Source organism: Scomber scombrus, chromosome 22 (genome assembly GCF_963691925.1).
Source record: "Scomber scombrus chromosome 22, fScoSco1.1, whole genome shotgun sequence".
Classification (NCBI taxonomy): domain Eukaryota; kingdom Metazoa; phylum Chordata; class Actinopteri; order Scombriformes; family Scombridae; genus Scomber; species Scomber scombrus.
Window position 1 is genome coordinate 23,743,264 of NC_084991.1, and position 23,460 is coordinate 23,766,723.

The 23,460-nt window shown below is 39.8% G+C and overlaps 1 protein-coding gene across 1 annotated transcript; it reads right to left on the reverse strand.

The window, feature by feature from the left end:
* Positions 1-782: 782 nt before the first annotated feature.
* Positions 783-20,115, reverse strand: LOC134004357 (NACHT, LRR and PYD domains-containing protein 12-like). The gene is made up of 14 exons (XM_062443588.1): positions 20,011-20,115; positions 19,389-19,668; positions 18,995-19,210; positions 18,070-18,216; positions 17,040-17,253; positions 16,681-16,820; positions 16,263-16,572; positions 14,573-14,743; positions 12,174-12,344; positions 7,595-7,765; positions 6,861-7,031; positions 6,125-6,298; positions 3,225-3,398; positions 783-2,176 (listed from the first exon to the last, which is right to left on the reverse strand). Exons 2-14 carry the CDS (start codon positions 19,657-19,659, stop codon positions 2,164-2,166), a joined length of 2,343 nt encoding a protein of 780 aa, XP_062299572.1. The 5' UTR covers positions 19,660-19,668; positions 20,011-20,115; the 3' UTR covers positions 783-2,163.
* Positions 20,116-23,460: the final 3,345 nt, after the last annotated feature.

Sequence of the window (23,460 nt, forward strand, 5' to 3'; positions counted from 1 at the left end):
TTTTGCAGTATGAACTCTTGCCAAATCCTGTCACGCACACTTTGTTTCTCTTTCTAGCACAAACATCCCATTCATTTTCCTTTCTTCACTGCTAAACAATAAAAACACTCTTAAAATACTCTACAGGCAAACACACTTCCTGTTAACCAAGAGAACATCATTAAACACATATTAAACTCATGGCACTTAGCAGAGAACCATAGAATTATCGGTTAAGATTTGATTTCCATCATATAACAACCTGAAGGTTGTAAAGTCAGTTATTTTCGGGTTGTATGCATTTACTTAACAAAGTTATGGAAATGCAGCAGAGTTTTTCCGCTGAAAACATTGTCAATAAGTAACTGCTACTGCAAAGACTCGAAGAAGAACAGACTTTCCCATTAAGATGCTCAGTACGGATCAATATAATATCAGCTTCATGTCTGCAGTTAATGTCCACAACTGTCACATCATATTAATGATGCATTAATGTTAGCAAACTTTACATATTGTTGTATAACTGACATTACTGAATCAGTTTGCTGATTGGCTGATCCTCCGTGCTCACTATGAAATGTCTCAGAAACCTTTAAAAAAAAAATGATGATGAAAGCAATTCTCTCTGACTTCAGAAATCTTCTTTGTAAAATGAAACAGATCTTATTTGATACTCTTAATCATAGTGTTAAAAACAGTGTGTGATTATATATGATTTACAGAAGCTGCTCATGTAGTAATAACTTTACTGCATTCACTGATAACTGTAAAATACTCAGAAACACAACCAGTATAACACAACATGGGTTTATTAACATGACCATAATGACATTCTGGGAATAATCCAGTTTACAGTTAGATTTGTACATCAGGTGTCTCAGTAGAACCTAAACTGACTCCAGCCTTATAGAACAAGTTTCTTGCACGAACTCATCTAATGTTTTTTTTAGTAATATCTGCATGTAGTTATTATAGGCGACCTGAAGCTTCTGCATGCTTTCCTTTTTAAGCCTGACCCACAAGGCAGCAGAATAAAGAGTGTAACATGATCTAAAGAGGAGCCATCTTAACCTGATCACAACACAGTGTTACATGCTGCCCCCTGCTGGAAAGAACTTTGCATCACATTATTCACATGTATGTTTTCGAGTGATGCAGGACCAATGAAGAGGAAGCTGAATCTCTCTCTCTTACTGCCAGCAGCAGCTTGTGTTCTCTGTGTTGATTCTGTTAGTTTTTTATTGGTGTGATGGGACCAGTAGTCGTGTTTTTGCAGCTTTTCTTCTATTAGTTTAGTTGTTTTTTTTCTATCTGTTTTTAGGTCAGAGGGAAGAGACCCAATCCTACTGCTCTATGTGTGCTGGTCTGGGTGTTTTCCCTTCTTTTTCTTTATTTTGACAGGACCATCAGCTTTAATAGGAGACTGTTGATTGGTTATTTTTGGCTGAAAATCTGAATCTGGTAATTACGTTTGTCCCTCTTGGTCGAGCTGTTTCAGAGTGTCGTAACAACATACTAAACCTTTTGTTTTATCAGCCATGATAGATAGAAGTCTGGGAAGATAATATATTTTTAATATTACAAAATGTTACATTCACAAATGTAAGTTTACTAAAATAAATCACCTCTTTAGAGCTGCTGCGATTATCAGATTAATCAAACAGAATGTGGAACTATTCTGATTATTTTCCATTTATTCACAAAGAAAAGAACTACAGTAAAAATATTTGTTATACATGAAGCTGAAGCTCCATGCAGGATAAAAGTGCTGACTCTTCATTTATTTACACGTTTATCAGAATTTGGTCTTTGTTTATTATCACCAGCCTCCCTTCAGGTGCCTAGAAAAACTCCTCAAACCAACGTTACACAACGCTTTACCCAAAACTAACAAACATACAGCAAGAAAATAAAGCAGAAAACTCAGAAGATTCAAATGTAAGATGAACAACACATAAAATTAAATAACTGGTAGATCTTCAACTGATAAAGGAACAAACAGAAAGAGCAGAAAATATAACACCAACAAACACATCTGGATAAATGTCCATTTGTCTTCATCCAGCTCATCAAAGCTTTTCTGTTGGCTGTCTGCTCGCTCATCCACAGCCAATCAGAGACAAACAGGAAGTCAAACTGCTTCCTCTCAACACTCCTGGATGTTCACTCTCACTCTGACAGAGATCAATCCTTCCATCTGATGAGAGAAGAAGAAAGAACAGAGGAGATAAATGAGTGTTTAGTGAGACTCACTTCATCAGCTGTCAGTCAGTGATGCAGCACATCCAGTATAAAGAGCAGCAGGGACTTCAGTCCTGTTCAGACCAGAAGTGGAACAGCTGTGCAGCGTAGCTTGCTTCCTTTCAGCTCTCATGTTAACGTGTTGGAGTGAACACACTGAGCTCCAAGCTCACACACCTGCACACACTTTTACTATCAAGTGTGTTTCCTCTGCAGATTTCACTCAAGTACACAGAGGAAATAAAGTGCTGAGAGTCATGAACACATCATTACTGCAGAAACAGAGACATTCACTCATCAGTTTACTGATGGATTTACTGCTGATACATGTCAACTCTTATCAAAGTTTAAAGCTACAGACTCTGTGGGATTTGAAGATGTTTCCTGCTGTTAAATCATCACATGACAATCAGTCAGAGCTCTCAGCTAAACAGCTGCTGTGATTCCTGGACTTCAGCAGAGGTTCTGGTCTGTATAAAGACCACATGGTTACTAAACGTAATGATGCTTGTGTGAAATCAGAGCCAGTGTTTTGCAGGCTGCAGTCAGACTGATCTTAGAGCTGTGACAAAGATGAACTGATCAATAGTTTAGTGTTGAAATGAGAGAACAAACACTTTTAGATCAGATTTGATGGTGTGACAGTTTGATGATGAGGACCACTGTCTCTATACATCTTGTAAGGCCGTCAGCTGTAATCCAGCTTTATTTCCTGCAGACATCAAAACAACAACAACAGATCGTCTTCACATCAACTCAAACACATGATCGCAACAAGCTTCTGGCTCATCTGATTGGCTGACTGTTCTCTCTCTCTCTCTCTGTCTGTCTTTCTGTCCAATCCTGAAGCCTGTCATCATTCTCCTCTCACAGCTTCATTGAGGAAAGCAGCACTGAGAAGGTTGGAGGTTCACCAGGATATACTGGATCTTTGCTTTGATACTGACTGTGTTTAATACTAAACTGCTGAAACCAGCACAGACTGACTCCAACTCTCTACTGACCTCAAAGTCTCCAGTCTGAAGTCTGGACTCTCCTGAAGATCAATCAGCTGCTTCATGTCTGAATCCTGCAGGTTGTTTCCTCTCAGATACAGCTCTCTGAGATGGGAGGAGTTGGACTTCAGAGCTGAGACCAGATAATCACAGCTGATCTTTGACAAACTGCAGCAACTCAATCTGAATAAAGAATAAATGATGAAGATTAAAATCCTTTCCCCTTTTATTCATGTATACAAACACACACACACAAAAAGGCCTCCACAATTCAACACGGATCTCTTCACATGTCAGTCTCTAAGGAAAAACATTTTGTAAGGTGGCTTATAAACATCTAAAAGGTAGGAGATAATACATTTCTCCATAGGATAAGTACACATTTTTAGCAAAATATGATATAATTATTAAAAGTCTGCATTTCTTATTATCTATGTGGATTTAAATCAAACTGTAATCATAGTACTGATTTGGTAAAATGATTAACTGAAATCCAGAAATGTTTTAATGATTTACCAAAATAAGAGCATAAAAGCTCCGTGTTCTGTTTTACATCTGAGGGCAGAGTGGTGAAATATTTTTGGAGATTTTATGCATTTTTATTGGAGTTAGGTAGAGTTTATGAATACATTTTAAATCTGCTTCTTTGATCCACGTTCCCAGTTAGCCCCGGTTGTTCTGTGTGAGCCATGATGATGAGATGACAACACATCAGTCCGCACTTTATTGTTAAATAAATATGCCAAGAGGCTAAAGATGATTCGAGTAAGTTCTGCTTATCCTCCATTTGCAGTAAAGGCGTGCACACTCCAGTGAAACCCTTAACATATGGTATGCAAGTTGTTTTTTTGTTTGCCGCTTTCTGAAGAAGAGCACAACGACTTAAGGGGTTTTCAGACCAAATGCGACAAACAAGAATCCGTCGCGCTATAGCTCGAGTTTGGACGCGTGACCATAATGTAAAATTTGCGTCATCGCGTGAGTAGCGAGCCCGCCCATTTTCACTAGATAACAACAACATTGCTTCTTCAATCATCAACCATGGCTGAGATCACTTCCTCTTTTCTCTAATATGTGTCCCTGAGGCTCTTCCATTTCCTGCAACACATATCAACTGACAAAAACAGACGTAAATTAACTGTTGAATCTAGTAAACCAGTAACTTTATGCCTGGAAAGCCAGTTTGGTTTTTTTTGGGTTTTTTTTCTTCTTCAAAACTTCAAAACCGGCGTGAATTTGTGTCTAATCGCGTCTTTGCATTGACTTTATATGTAATCTCGACGCACGATTAGGCACCATTGCGCTTAGCATTATTAAAACGAGCTGATGACCACTCCAGGTAGATCACCTCGAGAAGAGCTTATAGTCAATGTTTTATTGATAACTGGTGCGGTGGAAGCCACCCCAGAACAATCTTCGCTTCAGTCATGCCAGCCAACCAGATTTTACGTTCTATCTTAGCGATCTTGAGCCTGGAGTCACCATTTAAGAGAAGAAGTGCAGTTTCCAGTGGGAGCTTCCTCCCTATCAGATCGAACACCCTATCCACAACTTTAACCCAAAATCGTTGTATATCTGGACACTCCTATAAGACATGCATCAATGTACCCATAATGTCCTGACTGCAGAATGTACAGTAGGGATTGGGCGCTTAACCCAACAGATGTCTTTTACGTGGTGTTAAATAAGTACTGTGGCAGATTTTGTAATGGATTAACTGGTGATTTTGATTTTTAGAAGACCCAAATACATTTTTCCACACCACCTCCTAATCAATGATCTCTGTTCCTAGAGGTATATCTGCCTCCCATGATTTATAACCGGGTAATTCTGTAGCGGTGTATGAAATGAGATTGCTATAAATGAAGGAGACTGTTTTCTTTCGGGGCACTCTTTCCATGAGAGATACTATAGGGTGAGTCCTCAATTCAGACCCCCAGGGAACCTTGAGTGAATTAAGTGCTGACCTTACCCTAAAGTAGAGGAACTGTGAATTTCTTGGGATACACTTCTTATGTTTTAGTCCAGAGAAAGCCACATCCTGAAGTCTCAGGGGATGAACCAGCTCCTGTTATAGTGTTTTCCAAGGAAAAACTAATTCTGCATCAAACCAGTATTTAAAGGAACGTAATCCAAATGCCCAATGATACAACTTGAATTCCATCCACCCTGCAATTTATCCCGTTGAAATGTTGACCATTTGATGTGCAGTTTCTTCCCATTCCAAATGAACTTTTTAAGCTTTGATTCAAGTTTCTGCCAATACCCTGCTGGGGTTGGTAATGGGAGCATAGAGCTAATAAAGTTTATACATGGAAGAATATTCATTTTGATGTAGCTGGCGGGCATTGACGAAGGGACTGCCTTTTTCGCCACTGATATGCAAGATTGGATATTCAAATTCTTCAGATCTGTGTTCAACAGCAGCAAAATCGACTTGGGATAGTTGGTCTTGTAGCCAGACAGTGTACCAAAGTGTTCTATGATTTTTAGTACATTTGGGAGGGACCATCGTAAATCAGAGAAGTAAACAAGTGTATCATCAGCGTACATAGAAATGGAGCAACTAATGTGCTTTTCCATATGTATTGGGCTAATGGTTCGAGTGACAAATTAAAGATGGAGGGAGATGCTGGGCACCCCTGTCTAGAACCGCGTCATATACTGGAAAGATCGGAAAGGTGCCCAGCTGTGACAACCCTAGCTGAGGGATTAGAATATAATACTTGTATCATTTTAATAAAATGTGGGCTGAATTTGAATTTTTCCAGAACATTCCACAAATATCTCCATATCAAGCTATTGAAACACCTTTTCCGCATCGAGAAATAGGAGTCCACCGGGGAAGCCTGTCTTTTTGGTATCAGAGATAATATGCAAAAGCCGGCGGACGTTATCAGTGAACTGACCTCAGATCCTCCAGTTTACAGTCTGGACTCTCCAGAAAACCACACAGCTGCTTCACGTCTGAATCCTTCAGGTTGTTGACACTCAGATTCAGCTCTCTCAGATGGGAGGAGTTGGACTTCAGAGCTGAGGCCAGATCATCACAGCTGAACTCGGACATACTGCACCACCTCAATCTGAACAAAGAATAAATTATGTAGATTAAAATCCATTTATAATCCAATCAAACTTTAACACTTGCATTGATCTTTGTGTGTGTGTGTGTGTGTGTGTGTGTGTGTGTGTGTGTGTGTGTGTGTGTGTGTGTGTGTGTGTGTGTGTTCTGAAGGATCAATATCAATGATCAGACATTATTCATTAAAACACATTAAAGAATATAATAAAGAAATATTTCTCCTTCATCAAGTAAACTTGATCAGTTTCAGAATATTTAGAACTAAATTCCCTCTTTGAGTTTGGATCCCTCCACTGCAGCTCAGCAAGGAAACACTGAAGAAACAAACATACTTACTTGATATGTGGAACTCAGACTGCTGAAGCCTCATATTAGTTTCAACTCTGGAAGTCATTTTTACTCATAACAAGACTGGATTTTAAATTCCTGAAAACATTTACATTCTACACATTTGTGTTCAGAAAATCCTGAAAATGTATGAACCAAACATTTAAAACTTCACTGAAGGATTTGAATTTAATAAATAGAAAAAAATCTACCAAAGATACAGTCAGTGAACTCACATCAGAGTCTTCAGTCTACAGTTTGGACTCTCCAGTCCAGTAGACAGACACTTCACTGATGAATCAGACAGTTTGTTGTGACTCAGGTCCAGATGTGTCAGATGAGGGTTGGACTTCAGAGCTGAAGCCAAAACTTCACAGTGAGTCTCTGAGAGTCCACAGTCAGAAAGTCTGTAATGACACATATATTACAACATATGTTATCATGAAAGAGGACACTTTATATTTACTTCATGCATTTGATGATGAAAAAGTTTGATGCTCATTATTTTGATGAATATTTGTTCTTCACATCAGTGGTTCACATCATCTTTTTATTAAATCAGACAAATCAGACATTATTCATTAAAACACATTAAAGAATATAATAATGAAATTATTTCTCCTTCATCAAGTAAACTGGATCAGTTTCAAACTGAATATTTAGAACTAAATTCCCTCTTTGAGTTTGGATCCCTCCACTGCAGCTCAGCAAGGAAACGCTGAAGAAACACATACATACTTACTTGATATGTGGAACTCAGACTGCTGAAGCTTCATATTAGTTTAAACTCTGGAAGTCATTTTTACTCACAACAAGACTGTGGATTTTAAATTCCTGAAAACATTTAAATTCTACACATTTGTGTTCAGCTAATCCTGAAAATTATGAACCAAACATTTGAAACTTCATTGAAGGATTTGAATTTAATAAATAGAAAAAAATCTACCAAAGCTACAGTCAGTGAACTGACCTCAGAGTCTTCAGTCTACAGTTTGGACTCTCCAGTCCAGCAGACAGACGCTTCACTGATGAATCAGACAGTTTGTTGTGACTCAGGTCCAGATCTGTCAGATGAGGGTTGGACTTCAGAGCTGAGGCCACAACTTCACAGTGAGTCCCTGAGAGTCCACACCAAGACAGTCTGTAATGACACATGAAAACAAATTAACTAGTTGCTGAAAAGATGCAAAAATAGTGTCTACCGATGGATCCCTCACAGTCTTTATTCCTAACTTAGCCCAGCCATATGAACGTATTATCCTGTAGTGATGGAGGAAACATAATCAAATCCTACCCTGAAGTAGGATTATTTTACACATGGGTACAAATGATATTAAAAAACAGCAGCCTGAACTGTCGATCCATCATGCGTGATCCATCATGGCAGCCTCCTGCTAGACAACAAAAACAAACAAACTTTTCTTCTTCTTCCTTTCCGCCTTAATCTTTCATCTTTCTTTAATTTTTTCACCCTAATTTCACAAACCGGATTATAAAGCAGACCTGGATCACCTTGAGGATTACATTGACAACTGTTACAACCGACTCTGCACCATGGGACGTTCACAGATAGCCAAAAAACCATGCACACCCGACTCACCAGCTTCTTCCGTATGGAAGAATGATCCTATCTTTATTCAAGAGTGTAGATTTTCAGTTTGAGAGCATGATTTTATTCCTTTTCATTGACACAGTTCCTTCTCCTGCTCAGATTTTGTGCTCGCACTGAGATGCCTGCTGCTTTCTTTCAAAATGTGTGCTTGAACTCAAAAATCACATGCTTGCGCTCACATTTCTTCTTCTTGGACACAAACATTTCGCTCGCATTCAAATACGTCCTGTGCGCGCTCAGATCTAAAGTCCACGCGCTAAAATCTAGAGTCTACGCGCTCAGATCTAATGTGCATGCACTCAGAACAAGCACGTGCTCTCAGGTTGAGGTATCTGCTCAGACTAAAGGATGATGTCCCTCTCTGCGCTTAAAATAGTGTGTTTCACCAGCCAATAGGGAGACAGCTGGATTGTTATTCAAGAAGGGTATGGCAGGGCATATAGCACATTACCAACTACAAGGGCAGCAGCGCCACACCCACCAACACAAATGCCTCAAGCACTCACTTTACCAGAACATGAAGTGAGACGAGCACTTAGCATGGTGAACCCGAGGAAGGCGGCCAGCCCTGATGGGGTACCTGGGAAGGTACTCAAGGTATGTGCTGACCAGCTCTGCACTGTCTTCACTAACATCTTCAACTTGTCCCTAGCACAAGCCATTATCCCACCCTGCCTAAAATCAGCAGTCATCATCAGGGTCCCAAAGAAACACACCATTGACAGTCTAAATGATTATAGGCCAGTTGCATTAACTCCCATTATCATGAAGTGCTGCAAGAGACTGGTACTGAAACACCTTCTAACCAGTCTCCCCCGAGCCTTCGACCAGTATTAGGTCGCCTACAGGCAGGGCAGATCAACAGAAGATGCTATAGCTCTCCACTCAGCGCTTAACCATCTGGAACATAGTGGGAGCTATGTGAGAATGCTATTTGTTGATTATAGCTCTGCATTCAACACAATCATCCCTAATATAATGATCAACAAACTATCTGACCTCGGCCTGCCCAACCACACCTGCACCTGGATTAAAGACTTTCTAGCAAACTGGACACAGACTGTCAAGCGTGAACCCCATCTCTCCTCTACCATCACGCTCAACACCAGCTCACCACAAGGTTGTGTGCTGAGCCCAACTCTGTACTCACTGTACACCCACGACTGCACACCTGCTCACTCCACAAATACTATTATCAAATTTGCGGATGACACGACAGTAGTGGGGCTAATATCAGGAGAAGATGAGTCTGCATACCGGGATGAGGTCCAAGGGCTAGTGAGGTCATGCTCAGCTAATACTAATCACAAAAAAAAACTATAGAACTCATAATTGATTTCCGGAAGCGCAGCAGGGAACATCTTCCACTATTCATAGGGTTAGGGTTATGTGTGGAAAGGAGTCAGAACTTCAGATTTATTGACATTCACATCTCCAATAACCTCACCTGGTCTGTCAATACCACGGCTGCAGTAAAAAGGGCTCAACAACGCCTGCATTTCCTGAGGCTTCTGAGATGAGATGGTCTGAATACGCAGCTGCTGGTGGTATTCTACAGTTCTTCCATTGAAAGCATACTGGTGTACTGCATCACAGTCTGGCATGCTGGCTGTTCATCGATTGAAAAGAAGGCTCTGCAGAGGGTAATAAAAAATCATCGGCTGTTCTCTCCCCTCCCTTGATGACATCACCAGTAACCGCTATCTCAACAGAGCCTCAGCCATCATCACAGACTGTACATAACCTGGTTCCCACCTCCGCCCAAAGTCTGTTTTTGGCAATCCATTGATCAGAGGTGTCAATTCTGATAATCTAATTAAACCAATCCGTTTACCTCTTCAAACCTTAACTAGAGTTGCCCTACTGAATGTCAGGTCCTTATCAAACAAATCATTTATATGCCAGGATATTATCTCATCCACTATGCTGGATATGTTTTTTGTAACGGAAACATGGCTAAATACAGATATCATTCCACTAATAGAAGCCACACACCCTAAGTATTCATATCTACATCAGCCCAGGCTTTCTGGTCGCAGTGGTGGCTGTCATCTATAAAAATATTTTTAATTGCTCTCCTGCTTCCTTTGGTGGCTTCTCTACTTTTGAATATCTGGGCTATGCGCTAAATGATAAATTACCTGTATTGTGCATTAAACTCTACAGACCACCAAATCCAGACAGAGCCTTTCTCAGTGAATTCTCTGAACTCCTTTCTTTTGTCATGTCCAGATATGACAGACTTTTAATCTCAGATGATTTTAATATACATGGCTGTCCTACAAATACATTGGTTACCTTTTTTTCTTTTTTTTTTTCTTTTTTTACATCTTATTGATTGTTTTAATGTAGTGCAATCTGTTACCTGCCCAACGCATGTAAAAAATCATATCCTGGACTTAGTCCACTCCTTTGGATTTATGCTCAATAATTTGGTTCTTCATTACATCTGTGTGCCTGACCATAAGATTATTTTATTTAATATACTTTCAGCTTCCTCTGTCTATACCGAAATTGACTGCCTCAACACGCTCCTGTAAAATGAACTCCATGACACCCGGCCAGTTCTCTAGTGCCTATGGTACTGACCCCGCAGTCACAGTTATTGAATTATCTTCTTCCCGCTTAAACACAAATGAGCTAATAGACATCTTCCGTAAGTCTTGTCTGTCTATCCTAGACTCTATCGCCCGTCTTAGAACTAGAGCTAGGGAGACTAAGACAGACACTTGGATGAATGAAACAACTCACTCTGTCAGAAGGGATTGTCGGAAAGCAGAGCGAAAATGGAGAAAAGATGGACAGCATGTCTCCTATGAAATATATAAGCTTCTGTTAAATATGCCAAGGCCAAATACCTCTCGCATATCATCATCAAGAGCAGTCATAACTCCAGTATCCTGTTTAGCACCATTAACTCCGTAATTAACCCAGCTACCCATCTTCAAGACAAAATCAACCGCATTAAGTCAAATATTTCACACAAGTCTTCTCACTGGCTCTTGAGGACCCTCCTGCTTTTAACAATTTACACCCGGTCACTTTATCCCTGCTTGATTGCACATTCGCACGCATGAAGTCCACCAGCTGCTAACTTGATATTGTCCCTACAGGGCTCTGTAAACAGCCTTTTTTAATAGTTGGCCCGAGCATATTGACAATTTTTAATAGTTCTCTAGCCACAGGCACAGTCCTGTCTTGTTTTAAACATGCCATTGTTCAATCTCTCCTTAAGAAGCCTGGTCTTGACCCTGCTATTCCAAATAACTTTCGGCCAATCTCTAAGCTTTCCTTTTTATCTAAGCTTTTCGAAAAGATTGTTTTTAATCAGATTTTTCCTTTTTTAAACCAAAACAATATTTTTGAAAAGTTCCAGTCAGGGTTCCACGAACACCATAAGTACAGAGACAGCTCTCCTAAGTGTGACAAATGACCTCCTCCGTGCTGCAGGTGGTCTTAATTCTCCTTGATCTCAGTGCAGCCTTTGATACTGTCGACTACAATATTCTCCTGGATTGCCTGACCCGCTGGGCTGGCATCTTGGGGCCCGCCCTTGACTATTTCCACTCATACATCTCAGACAGACAATATACCATCTCCATAGGCAGCTCATCCTCCACACCAGCATATATTCCATGTGGGGTTCCACAGGGTTCAGTTTTAGGTCCACTTCTTTTCAGTCTTTATATGCTCCCATTAGGAAAAATCATACAAAGTCATAACATCTCTTTTCACATCTCTTTGTAGGTTAAAATGGCATCTAAACTGTCTCCAAATTTGTATTCAAGAGGCCATAATCACATGTTACAAGATGTGTATGCAGATCATGTGCACATTCTACCAGGGCATTATGAACCAAACATTTGAAACTTCACTGAAGAATTTGAGTTTAATAAATAGAAAAAAAATCTACCAAAGCTACAGTCAGTGAACTCACATCAGAGTCTTCAGTCTACAGTCTGGACTCTCCAGTCCAGCAGACAGAAGCTTCACTGATGAATCAGAGAGTTTGTTCCAGCTCAGGTCCAGATGTGTCAGATGAGGGTTGGACTTCAGAGCTGAGGCCACAACTTCACAGTGAGTCTCTGAGAGTTCACAGTTAATAAGTCTGTAATGACACATATATTACAACATATGTTATCATGAAAGAGGACACTTTATATTTACTTCATGCATTTGATGATGAAACAGTTTGATGCTCATTATTTTGATGAACATTTGTTCTTCACATCAGTGGTTCACATCTTTTTTTAAATCTATTTTTTCTGATGCATTTTATTCCTTAAATGTAAAAATGAAGCTCAGAGAAAGTTCAGACAGGAAGAGCATCTTTTTTACATGCTCACATCTATAGTTTTATTTCTCATCCCTCAGTCATTCTGATCTTTCTCACAGCTCATCATTTCCTTTCTGTCATTTCTGGGGCATCAATTAAGACATCAGCTGTTCACATTACCTGCTCACATCTGACCAATAGCACGCTGACACACCTTCTTTGTCAGCCTATCATATTGCAGCTGTCTTTTTAAATGTTTCTCCCTCTCTGCTCAGAGCTTTCAGAGCTGCTGCATATCAGGATGATTCAGATTCAAGTAGTTGACTCTTGGGAGAAATGTCAAGTATCAGGCTTTGCCAACCAGCTCAGTCTGCTGTTGTACTCACTGCATGTTTATCAGTTGTAGCCTGTTCATTGAAGCAGTGTTCAGTCAGCGTGACTGCTCTCTGCTGCTGTGGGAACGTGTGTGCAAATATTAGTAGCCTAGTACTTGGATTTCTATCTAGATATTGTATCTGTGTTGCTGTCTGCATCACTTTAACTTCCTCTCTTCAAGCAGCAATAGTTTTACCTAGCCTTTGTTCAAAAGTCAAGTCCCACACAGATTAGATCAGCTGTCCTAATTGACTTTGATCGGTATTAGAGTTGTATGTTATTCCCAACATTTGCACAGAGCTGACCATGCTCCTCTGATACTGATGATTCTGGACAGCAAACACTTATTTTCATGGTTCGTCTTTGAGTTTAGTTTCTTTTCATTCATCTGAGTCTAAAATTCAGAGCATGTTGCCACATCCTGACACTCGTCTTGCAACTGGATTGGCAGCTTTCTAATGTGGACTCTTCATCTCAAAGAGGACACTACATTTAGTTTCTCAGTCAGCAAACACATCAAATGTGAATGTATTCAGTACTTCATCAGTAAGGACTGCATCATCATCAGCGTTTAGCATCAGTAACTCATCACTATTCATACAGATCATCATTCAGCTCACTGTCTTCAGCAGCAGCTATGTTAGCTCATGCCTTTAACACTGTTTCTATTTTATATATAGATATATAGATAATAATAATATATAGATGATATAGATGCATCAGCAGCATAGCACAAACAAAAATACATTTTATTTAGCGTCACTGTCATTATGACAATATGATGTAGATTGGTGATGTGGTCTATAGAGTGGATGTGTCCTTTGATTACAGTCAGGTGGATAGTTACTGTCGAGGGTGGACGGACTAACAATGACCCTTTTTCTTTGTGAAGATGAATTCATTCACCTATTTATTCATCCTTCAATAAGGTCTAAAGACGATAGTAAAAGAAGGAGCACGTTGATTTACCGACTGCTTCTAACAGCGTTTAGATTCTCTCAGGTTATTTATTAATGATGTAATGTATTCAGCAGACATGTGAGGTCATTATCAGCTCCTCTTCAACATCTAGGCTGTTGGTCATCTACAGCATCCTGACGGCTCTTCAATAAATGACAGTTCAAAGGTGTGTAAAGCTAACAGCTATGGTAAGCTCTACATATAACTGGTGGTTGGTGCTTCATGTTTAGTCTCACCATTCTTTAGCTGCTCTCTAATCTTTGGTCACTGCTGAGCTCCTTGGAGCTTCCAATCATCTCTGAGTTCAATCATCATTGTATGTTACTGCCTAGTTTAATAAGTACAAGTTAGTCCTGATCTCTAGCATTGCTGGCTATGGCCCATCATGGCAACAGGGCAGACTGGACAAATTCACATTGGTAGCTGTTCAAGTCATCATGCCCGTTAGCATCGCTGCTGGTAATGGAACTCTGTTTTTATGATACTCTGCTTATGATATGTTTATTATTCTTAGTGTGCATTGGAAAAAAATGTCATGCTCATTATTTTGTTTCATCTCTTAGATTATGCACCTTGTACAAATATTGTAACTTTTTTCTTTTCATCTATTCAGCGGATTCAAACAAATCCTGAAAATTATGAACCAAACATTTGAAACTTCAGTGAAGGATTTTAATTTAATGGATAGAAAAGAAGTTTATCAAAGCTACAGTCAGTGAACTCACCTTAGAGTCTTCAGTTTACAGTGTGGACTCTCCTGTACAGCAGACAGAAGCTTCTTTGATGAATCAGACAGTTTGTAGAGACTCAGGTGCAGCTCTGTCAGATGAGGGTTGGACTTCACAGCTGAGGTCACAACTTCACAGTCAGTCTCTGAGAGTCCAAAGTCAGTAAGTCTGTAATGACACATATATTACAACATATTATCATGAACTGGATCAAGGTTCAGACTAACAAGGAGAACACATGTATGAATCTCAAAAACAAAAATAATTTATTAAAGTTACTTATTTACTCATATAGAATCAGTAGTGTAGGGAAGTGCATGGATGAGGAAAAATGTGTGCTAGACAATAACAAACAAATGAAGCAAAGAAAGAAAAGAAACATTTTCATCACATCATTTTTTACTGTAGAAAGTTTAGTATGTAGTTATAAAAGATGACTGATTCTTAAAGAAAGTGTAGAAAAGGTCCACTGTTAGTTAAATTAAATTAAATTAAAACTTACTGTTGATTAAAATCCAGTAATCCACAAATATTATATATAACTAAGAATATAACCCCTGCATTATTCAACATTTAACCAGGAGATTTTACTCCTGTTGTGTCTTTGTAAGTGCGACCGAGCTAGCTTGGTTAACTGGCAAAACAGACAGACAGGAATTAGCCAATCACAAAAAAGTAGGTCAGTTTCTGCCCAGCAACAGGTTTCTAAGGACAGCTAAGGCCCTACGGGTTGCTACGGCGATTTGAGAATCTGCTTGGAAAAAATTCTCAAAATACCCCAGAATTTGGCTTCTGACAAGGTCCTGAACAATTGCAAACTGTGAGAAAACCGTAACTTTTGTCCAAAAACCGAAAACACTGTGAGAGACACAGAAGCCAGCAGATTCTGACAGTGTTTATTTTAGTCAGATATTCCTTAAAATGAGCGAGTAAGCTCAGTGCGAAGACAGAGTGAGTCTTATGGAAAAAAAAAAGAAGACAATTACATTAGAGTCAATGGGGAGCGAGACAGGTATTGCCGCCGGTCTCGGCCCCCCCCCCGTTTAAATATTGTGCAGACAACGCCTGTCAACATCACATTTTATGAATCCCAACACATATGTCTACATTTTGACAAAAAAATATTTGTCTCCTTTTTACAGTTTGGCCGTGAGCTCGAGTTAAAAATAAAAATGAAGGTTATTTTTTACTGCTTCTCGCACTCAAGCTAACTGACGCTTCCACTCTAACTTTGAAGAAAAAGTGATTTCCACTCCTCGTTTGACTGCTCATAGTTTGAAAAGTTTACATTTTATGTAAAAACAGTTTGGTGTTTTAGAGAGAGCACATGTTTTCCTCCGTTTTAAGTTTGAATCACATTTCTACGTACAGGTATGAAAGAGCTAGGTGACTCCGAAAAAAGTTAACATTTTGTGGGTTTTTCAAAAAATTCCCATTAATTTCCCCGACAACATTACTGCTGTAGAGGGAGTGCCTCGGAGCTGCGCACCCGTGGCACTAATTAAAAAAATAAGTATAGCGAAGATTAGATGCCTCGGGTCGAAGCCTTCTGCAGCATTACTGCTGTAGGAGTGCCTCGGAGCTGCGCACCCGTGGCACCAATAATAAGAATTGTATATTATTTATATTTGAAGAACTAAACTACTAATCTACACTGATTTATAATGTTAATCACATCTGGACCTACAGAGCCTTTCTGCAGTTCCTCACAGCTGGGATCAGTCTCCGTCGTCCCTCCTCTGATGTGTTGTACTTCTTCAGGTCCAACTCATCCAGAACCTCCTCTGACATCTGCAGCATGTAGGCCAGAGCTGAGCAGTGGATCACAGAGAGTTCCTTATCTGATCTGTTCTCTGACTTCAGGAACTCTTGGATCTCCTGATGTACTGAGCGGTTGTTCATCTCCATCAGACAGTGGAAGATGTTGATGCTTCTGTCAGGAGAGATATTCCAACTGTTCATCTCTTTCAGGTTGTCGATGACTCTCTGGATGGTTTCTGGACTGTTGTCTGTCTGACCCAGCAGGCCTCCTAAGAGACTCTGGTTGGATTCCAGAGAGAGGCCATGAAGGAAGCGGACAAATAGGTCCAGGTGGCTATTTTCACTTCTGAGAGATTTCTCCATGGCTCTCTTCAGGAAGTCATCCAGAGAAGAGTAATGGCTATTAACTCTGTCACCATCCTCCTCTTCCTCCTTCTCCACCTCCTCCTCATAGTCCAGGAAGTCCTTCAGTACCTTTGTCTTCCTGCTGGTGTAACAGTGGTACATGTAGACTGCAGCCAGAAACTCCTGAAAGCTCAGATGAACAAAGCTGTAGACTGCTTTCTTCTCGAGTTTCTCTATTTTGAAGATCTCTGGACAAAGTCCTGTTAACAGTGAGTTGTCTGGGTCATTAAGACCACACTGCTCCAGGTCTTCTTGGTAGAACATGATGTTTCCTTTCTCCAGTTGTTCAAACGCCAGCCTCCCCAGCTTCAGAAGAAGTTTCCTGTCAGGCTCTGTCAGCTCATCTTCACAGTTCTTACTCTTTGTCTTGTGTGCTTCATATTTGTTCTTCTTCATCTTTGTCTGAACCAGCAGGAAGTGTGAATACAGGTTAGTCAGGCTTTTGGGCAGCTCTCCTCTCTGGCCTGGAGTCAATATTGACTTCATAATTGTAGCAGTGATCCAGCAGAAGACTGGAATGCGACACAGGATGTCGAAGATCCTGGATGTCTTGATGTGTGAGATGATTCTGCTGGACTGCTCTTCATCACTGAATCTCCTCCTGAAGTACTCCTCCTTTTGGTCGTCAGTGAAGCCTCGTGCTTCTGTTAACCTGTCCACACATGAAGGAGGAATCTGATTGGCTGCTGCAGGTCGGGAAGTTATCCAGACGAGAGCCGAGGGAAGCAGATTCCCCTTGATGAGGTTTGTCAACAGCACGCTGACTGATGACTTCTGTGTGACATCAGACACGATCTCACTGTTGTTGAAATCCAGTGAAAGTCTGCTTTCATCCAGGCCGTCAAAGATGAACAGAAGTTTACAGACAGCGAGCTTCTTTGCTGTGAGCTTCTGTAATGTTGGATAGAAAACATGGATCAGCATGAGCAGACTGTGCGGCTCATCTTTGATCAAGTTCAGCTCCCTGAATGGAAGTGGAATCAGCACACAGATATCTTGGTTGTTGGAGCGCTGTGCCCAGTCCAGAGTGAACTTCTGCACTGTGAAGGTTTTTCCAACGCCAGCGACACCGTTCATCAGAACCACTCTGACTCTGTGTAAGACTTCACAGATGTTCTGATCCTTGGTTGGAGCGTCATGGAGGGTCTTCATCTTGGAAGCTGTTTCAAGCTGCCTCACCTCATGTTGGGTATTAACCTCTTCAGTTACCTGTTGGTCAGGTAAGACTTTAAAGATGTCCTGACACTTGATTGGAGCGTCATGGTGGGTCTTCATCTTCGAAGCTGTTTCAAGCTGCATCACCTCATGTTGGGTATTAACCTCTTCACTCTTTCCCTCTGCGATGTAGACCTCAGTGAAGGAGCTGTTGAAGAGGATTTTCCTTCCTGCTTCATCAGTTTCTTCAGTCAGATGTTGACATCTCGTTATCAGAATGATGTGATGTTCATCTAAACCCTCCTGATTTCCACTTTCTGCTGAAAGAGAAGACAAATATCGATGTGAGCATCTATCAGTGTGTTTACGTGTATTAATGTAAGCAGGTTACTCAGAGAAAGGTTAGCTGGGTAATCAGGGAACATGTTAACATGCACAGTACTGGTTACTGTCAATCTGTACAAGCAACAAATCACTGATCAGATTTCTCCTCTACACTGACTTTATTCTCAAAGCATGTCTTTCTTATTTTATCAGTATTAGTAACAGAAGACGTTTATCAGTCCTGACTTTTTATCTGCTTTGCTCTGTGTGTCTGAGTCAGAACTTTTCCTCACAGCCTGAATGTGTCTGAATTCAACAAACAGTCAAATGTTAAGTGGTGGAAACTAAATTATTTAGATTTCTAGAGGATCATTTGTGTTAGTTAGTTTTAGATGGACTTTAAATTTAAGGATAACTCACTGTAATGATCTCTACTTTCATTCAGTCTTTGGTTCATGTTATGTGTTTACATGGCAGAGAAATCAAAGTTCTCCATCCAGCAGGAAGTACTGTATGTCTGTTGGTCAGTGGAGATAAAAATCAGACTTAAGGTGGGAATAGATTCACACAGTTATACAATCATTTAGTCTAGAGTATCTGTCCCATTACTGTTGAAAAGCTCTAATTTGGACACTGTGTTAAAAAGTCTGTATCTCTCACACAGTTCTTTCTATATTGACGTAATGCTGAAACTTTAATGCAGAATCAGTTATTGTACTTAAAATTGAATATGAGCCTTATAAACAAAAAATGCATAACTGTCGAAATACTTACTGTGTGAGCAGTGAGGTGTCTCAGTGTTTGGCATTGTTGCCTCACAGCTAGAAGGTCCTGGGTTTGAACCCTTGTTGTCCCCGGTCGTCTCTGTGATGAGTTTAGATGTTTCCCCAGTGTCAGCGTGGGTTTCTGCTGGTTGCTCTGGTTTACTCCCACCATTAGAAACATCTGTGTTAGGGTTGATACTCCTGTCAGTGCCACTGCCCACTGCTCCTAGAGTATAGGATGGGTCAAATGCAGAGTATCAGCTTTGTTTTAATGTATTTGTTCTGAGAAATGACAATGAAGGGATCTTAATCTAAAATGATTAAACTATATAAAGACACAGGCTGTTTCTCCTCAGATCTGCTGTCTCGATGTGATGTCATGTTTGTCTCTTCCTGTGACTGACCTTCTGATCCTGAGCTGATGTTCGACAAATCCGTCACCAGATCATTCCTGCTGATCTTCTTTAAAACGCTCTTCATCACCTCCACAGCTCCAGCAGGTTCATATTTCTGCACCATCAGATCTACAGCACCCTGCCTCTTTGCCTTCTCCAGCTGGCTCTTTTTGATGGGTCGGATGTCGCCCAACTTTTCTCTCTCCAGGTGCCACTTGAACTTCTCAAATTGATCATCTGTTAAATCTTCCAGAAGGTTAAGGAGGTCTGCCTCCGTCATCTTGGCTCTCTGTTAAAATCAGAGAACATTAATAAAGAGAACAGTTGTGTTTCTGTCAGTCTGCCAATAGAAACTCATTGTGTGTTTGTACTGGATCTGACTCATTTGACAAACAGCCCAGTTTGGCTGCAGTCGTTTAAATGTCCGAGAAGCTCAAGAGGATCTTCAGTAAAAACATCTTACTACACATCTACTCAGAAGCTGTTCTGGAGCTTTCTATCACATCCAGTTTTCTCAGTTATAGACATGTATGTGTTCAAATGTTCTGTTTTCTGTCTTTAATGTTGAGAATAAAAACTAAAGTGTAATCTCAGCACAAGGTCCAGTTAGTGTTCTGCTTTCACAGCTCACCTGTTTGTTGTGGTTCAGTGAACTCTGGTGTCTTCACACGTTCTGATTGGTTCGTTAACGCTGGTGTGAAAACTGTCAACAGAGAGCTCCTGAAGATGAGGGTCTAGTCTCACAGTGAACTGCTGTGTGTTTTTATGTTCTGTGAAAGCAAAAAGGACAAAGCAGGATTTTAATAGTAGGATAAATCTGTGATTTAACCATTAAGAATTAAACTACTGTTAAATCAATCTGCTTCAAAACTGCAATAAAATGATCTTATAAGTGATCAGCTCATATTCTACTTTTACAACATTTTCATAAACATGTTTAAATAAGTCTGAATATCAGCTCTGTGCTTCTTTTTCTATCTAAAACTGAATATTTATCTCCTGTAAATTCACAGTTTATTTGAAGAGTCTGATGAATACATGTAGTCTGATGTTATAAATTATAGACATTTCAATGAAAAATGAAGTGAGTCATTAACATAACCATAAACCATTATCAGCACAATTAAAGCATGAACTCTGAACTCAGAGAAAAATATTAAAGACAAACAGTCTGTACAAGTGTCACATTCAGTAATGAGAGAACAGGAAGTTCTCTTTGGCTTTAAACATCTTTCAAACTCTGCCACCTTCACACAGATCTGCTTCTACACTCAAACATGAAGCACTCAATACATTTTATAACATTATTCATGTGTCAACAGAAAGTTTTACATTCTCTCAGTAGTTTGGTAAACAGTGAAAATGTATTTAGAATCAAACACAGAAATGTGTCCAGCAGTCGTCTTCTCTCTACAGTCCACATGGAGACAAAGACTTTAATCATTAATAGTAATGTGGTATTAACACTTACTCTGCTTTATACGTCATGTTTTCCTACTTTTGCTCCACTGACTGTAGCCTGGAGTCTGAATGAAATGTTCGGTTTATTTCACCATGACACATTCTTACTGAAGTTTAATAAAATGTATTGCAGAGGGAAAACGAAGCTGTCTGAGTTAACCAGCTTACTAACAGTCTGCTAGTTTATTCAAAAGAAACATGTGAAACACAGACTGTCTCATAACTGTCTGCAAACATTTTCTCTTTTGTCAAACAGTTTTTACTTTGACAGAGGAGCTTCAATAAATGTGAATCATTGTTAATAAGCTACAATAGCTTCCTCCATCTTTGGACTCAGAGCTCACCCAAAGAGTTACTGTGAAACTTTAATTGTTCCTTATCACAGTTTACAATGGCTGAGTCCAACCAAAGTGTGATTTCACCTCTCAGAGTGTTTCATTTTAATAATGGCCCAAAAACAAGTTAAAGTATCCAGACTGTAGAGACCCCTCAGGGGTCCAGAGCCCAAGGTTGGAAACCACTGCCTCAAAGACCTTCTGTCTTTCAATTAAAGATTTACATTCAGAGATGGTTATAAAGGTATTTGGTACAAACCTGTATTTGAATTTGAAAATCTTTAATGTCCCTGAAGGGGCAATTTGGTTTGCAACAGAAGTAACAACAAGCATATCTAGCATGCCAACAACACAATGAATCGTACATAACAATATAAATAAATAATACAAATAAATAAATACATACAGTCATCACAGTTTAATGGGTATAACGTTCCCAACAAGCTCACCTACAGCTTGTTTAAAAACCTAATGGCAGATGCCATTTTGATGATTTAAGATACCTGTTTGATTTGGCGCTACAGGGGAAAGTATAGCTTCTCTTAGACGGGAGAAGCTGAAACTCTACATGAAGAGGATGGAGAGGGTTCGCCAGGATGGCCTTTTCCCCCTGAGTGGCTCTAGCTTGATACAGATATTCAAGATCATTCAGTTTAATGCTGATTGTTTTTTGGCAGAGTTTGACCACATTCCTCAGATTGTTCTTATTTGAAATGCTGAGGTTACCAAACCAACAGATCAAAGCAAAAGTTAAAATGGACTCAATAAAAGATGAATAAAACTTTTTAACAAGCTTTTTGTCAACATTAAAACACCATCACTGTTACTGGAGAAATAGAATTAAATGTATTTTAAGAATTTGATATAATTTTTAAATGTGTCTAGTTTATAACATTTTAAATGCTTTGGCTCCTGCACTGTGTGGCTGTGTGTATACTCACTCAGTACGTTCTATTACATCCTCCAGATTATCCTCTATAACAGATTGGACCAAACCATTTCATCTCCCTACATCTGGACAGTCAGTTATCTCTGAAAGCCACAACTCATTGGAATGACCTACCTGATGACACGAGGAGCTGCAACTACATCAATAAATTAAATCCAAATTAAGTTCGCTAAAAGCTTCTCAACTGCATCTAGCTCTCTCCAACTCACAAAAATCTAACAATGACTTCAAGCCGTCTCGCTTACTTCATCAGTGAACATGTTTTCTCCTAAACCAGAGAAAACCCTGCATGACCACCATCAAATCTAGTAGTTTCAGGGACTTACCACCTGCCCCCAAAACAATCATGGGGAAAACACCATCAGTGCGTTTGGATTTCATAACTGAACTAAAACTAAGAGTGGAAAGTTTTGTTCTTATAGCTGCATTTATAACTTGTTTTTTTCCTTTGACTCAAACATAGTTTAACCAGCTCATGTGATGCTACTCCAGTATAAACACATATTACTGGGAGCACTACAGATGATCATTTAATATTCAGACACACCTGGCCTGATCTGTACCACACAGTCCAGACATACGAGGTTTAGACCTGGTCTAGTTTAGCTTAGCTTCAGTTTGGAGTGGTGTCTTTGTCCACGTCTATAAATATGAATCTCTTTAACTGTTCCACTTTATTCACCAGCAAGTCTCTAAATGTGTCAAAGCAACACAATGAGTTCAAAGTGTGTAAAAGTGTGATTGGAGCTGAGAGGAAGTGCAGAGTGTGCTAATCATTTACTGTGTCTTCATCACTACCTGCAACCTGTATCACACCACATGTACAGTCCTCCTCATACTTTTTTCCTGCTGTTAAAAATGCATCTCGTAGAAAAATGAACACAATTAAATTATTCAATCTGACACTAACTAAAAGTTTCCTTTCAGTTTGCAGATGAAGTTTCTGCTCTTTAGTCACGTAGGGATAGATGCTGTTTGACCTCAGCTCACTTTCTTCTTCCCGTTGAATTCCCCTGCTGCAGCCTTAAAAAGCTGATATGCATCTGTCACAAACCCAGCCTGCTTAGTTCCTTATTCAGTTACAGTCTACGTGAGCACAGACATGAAGCATGAAGCATAGGATAAATGTAGATACAGTAAGATTATAATACATGCCGGTGGAAACAACACCCAATTACGCCAATCGGAGGTCACAAAAATGAACGTTGAGTCGGTATATTCGCTAAAACAATGTCGGACTCCGTAGTTTTCTCTGGGCGCCTGCCCAATTTGATCAGTGATGACATGTATAGCTGCATGTCATCGTTCAACCGCTGGTTGTCGAGGTGGTGTCCAG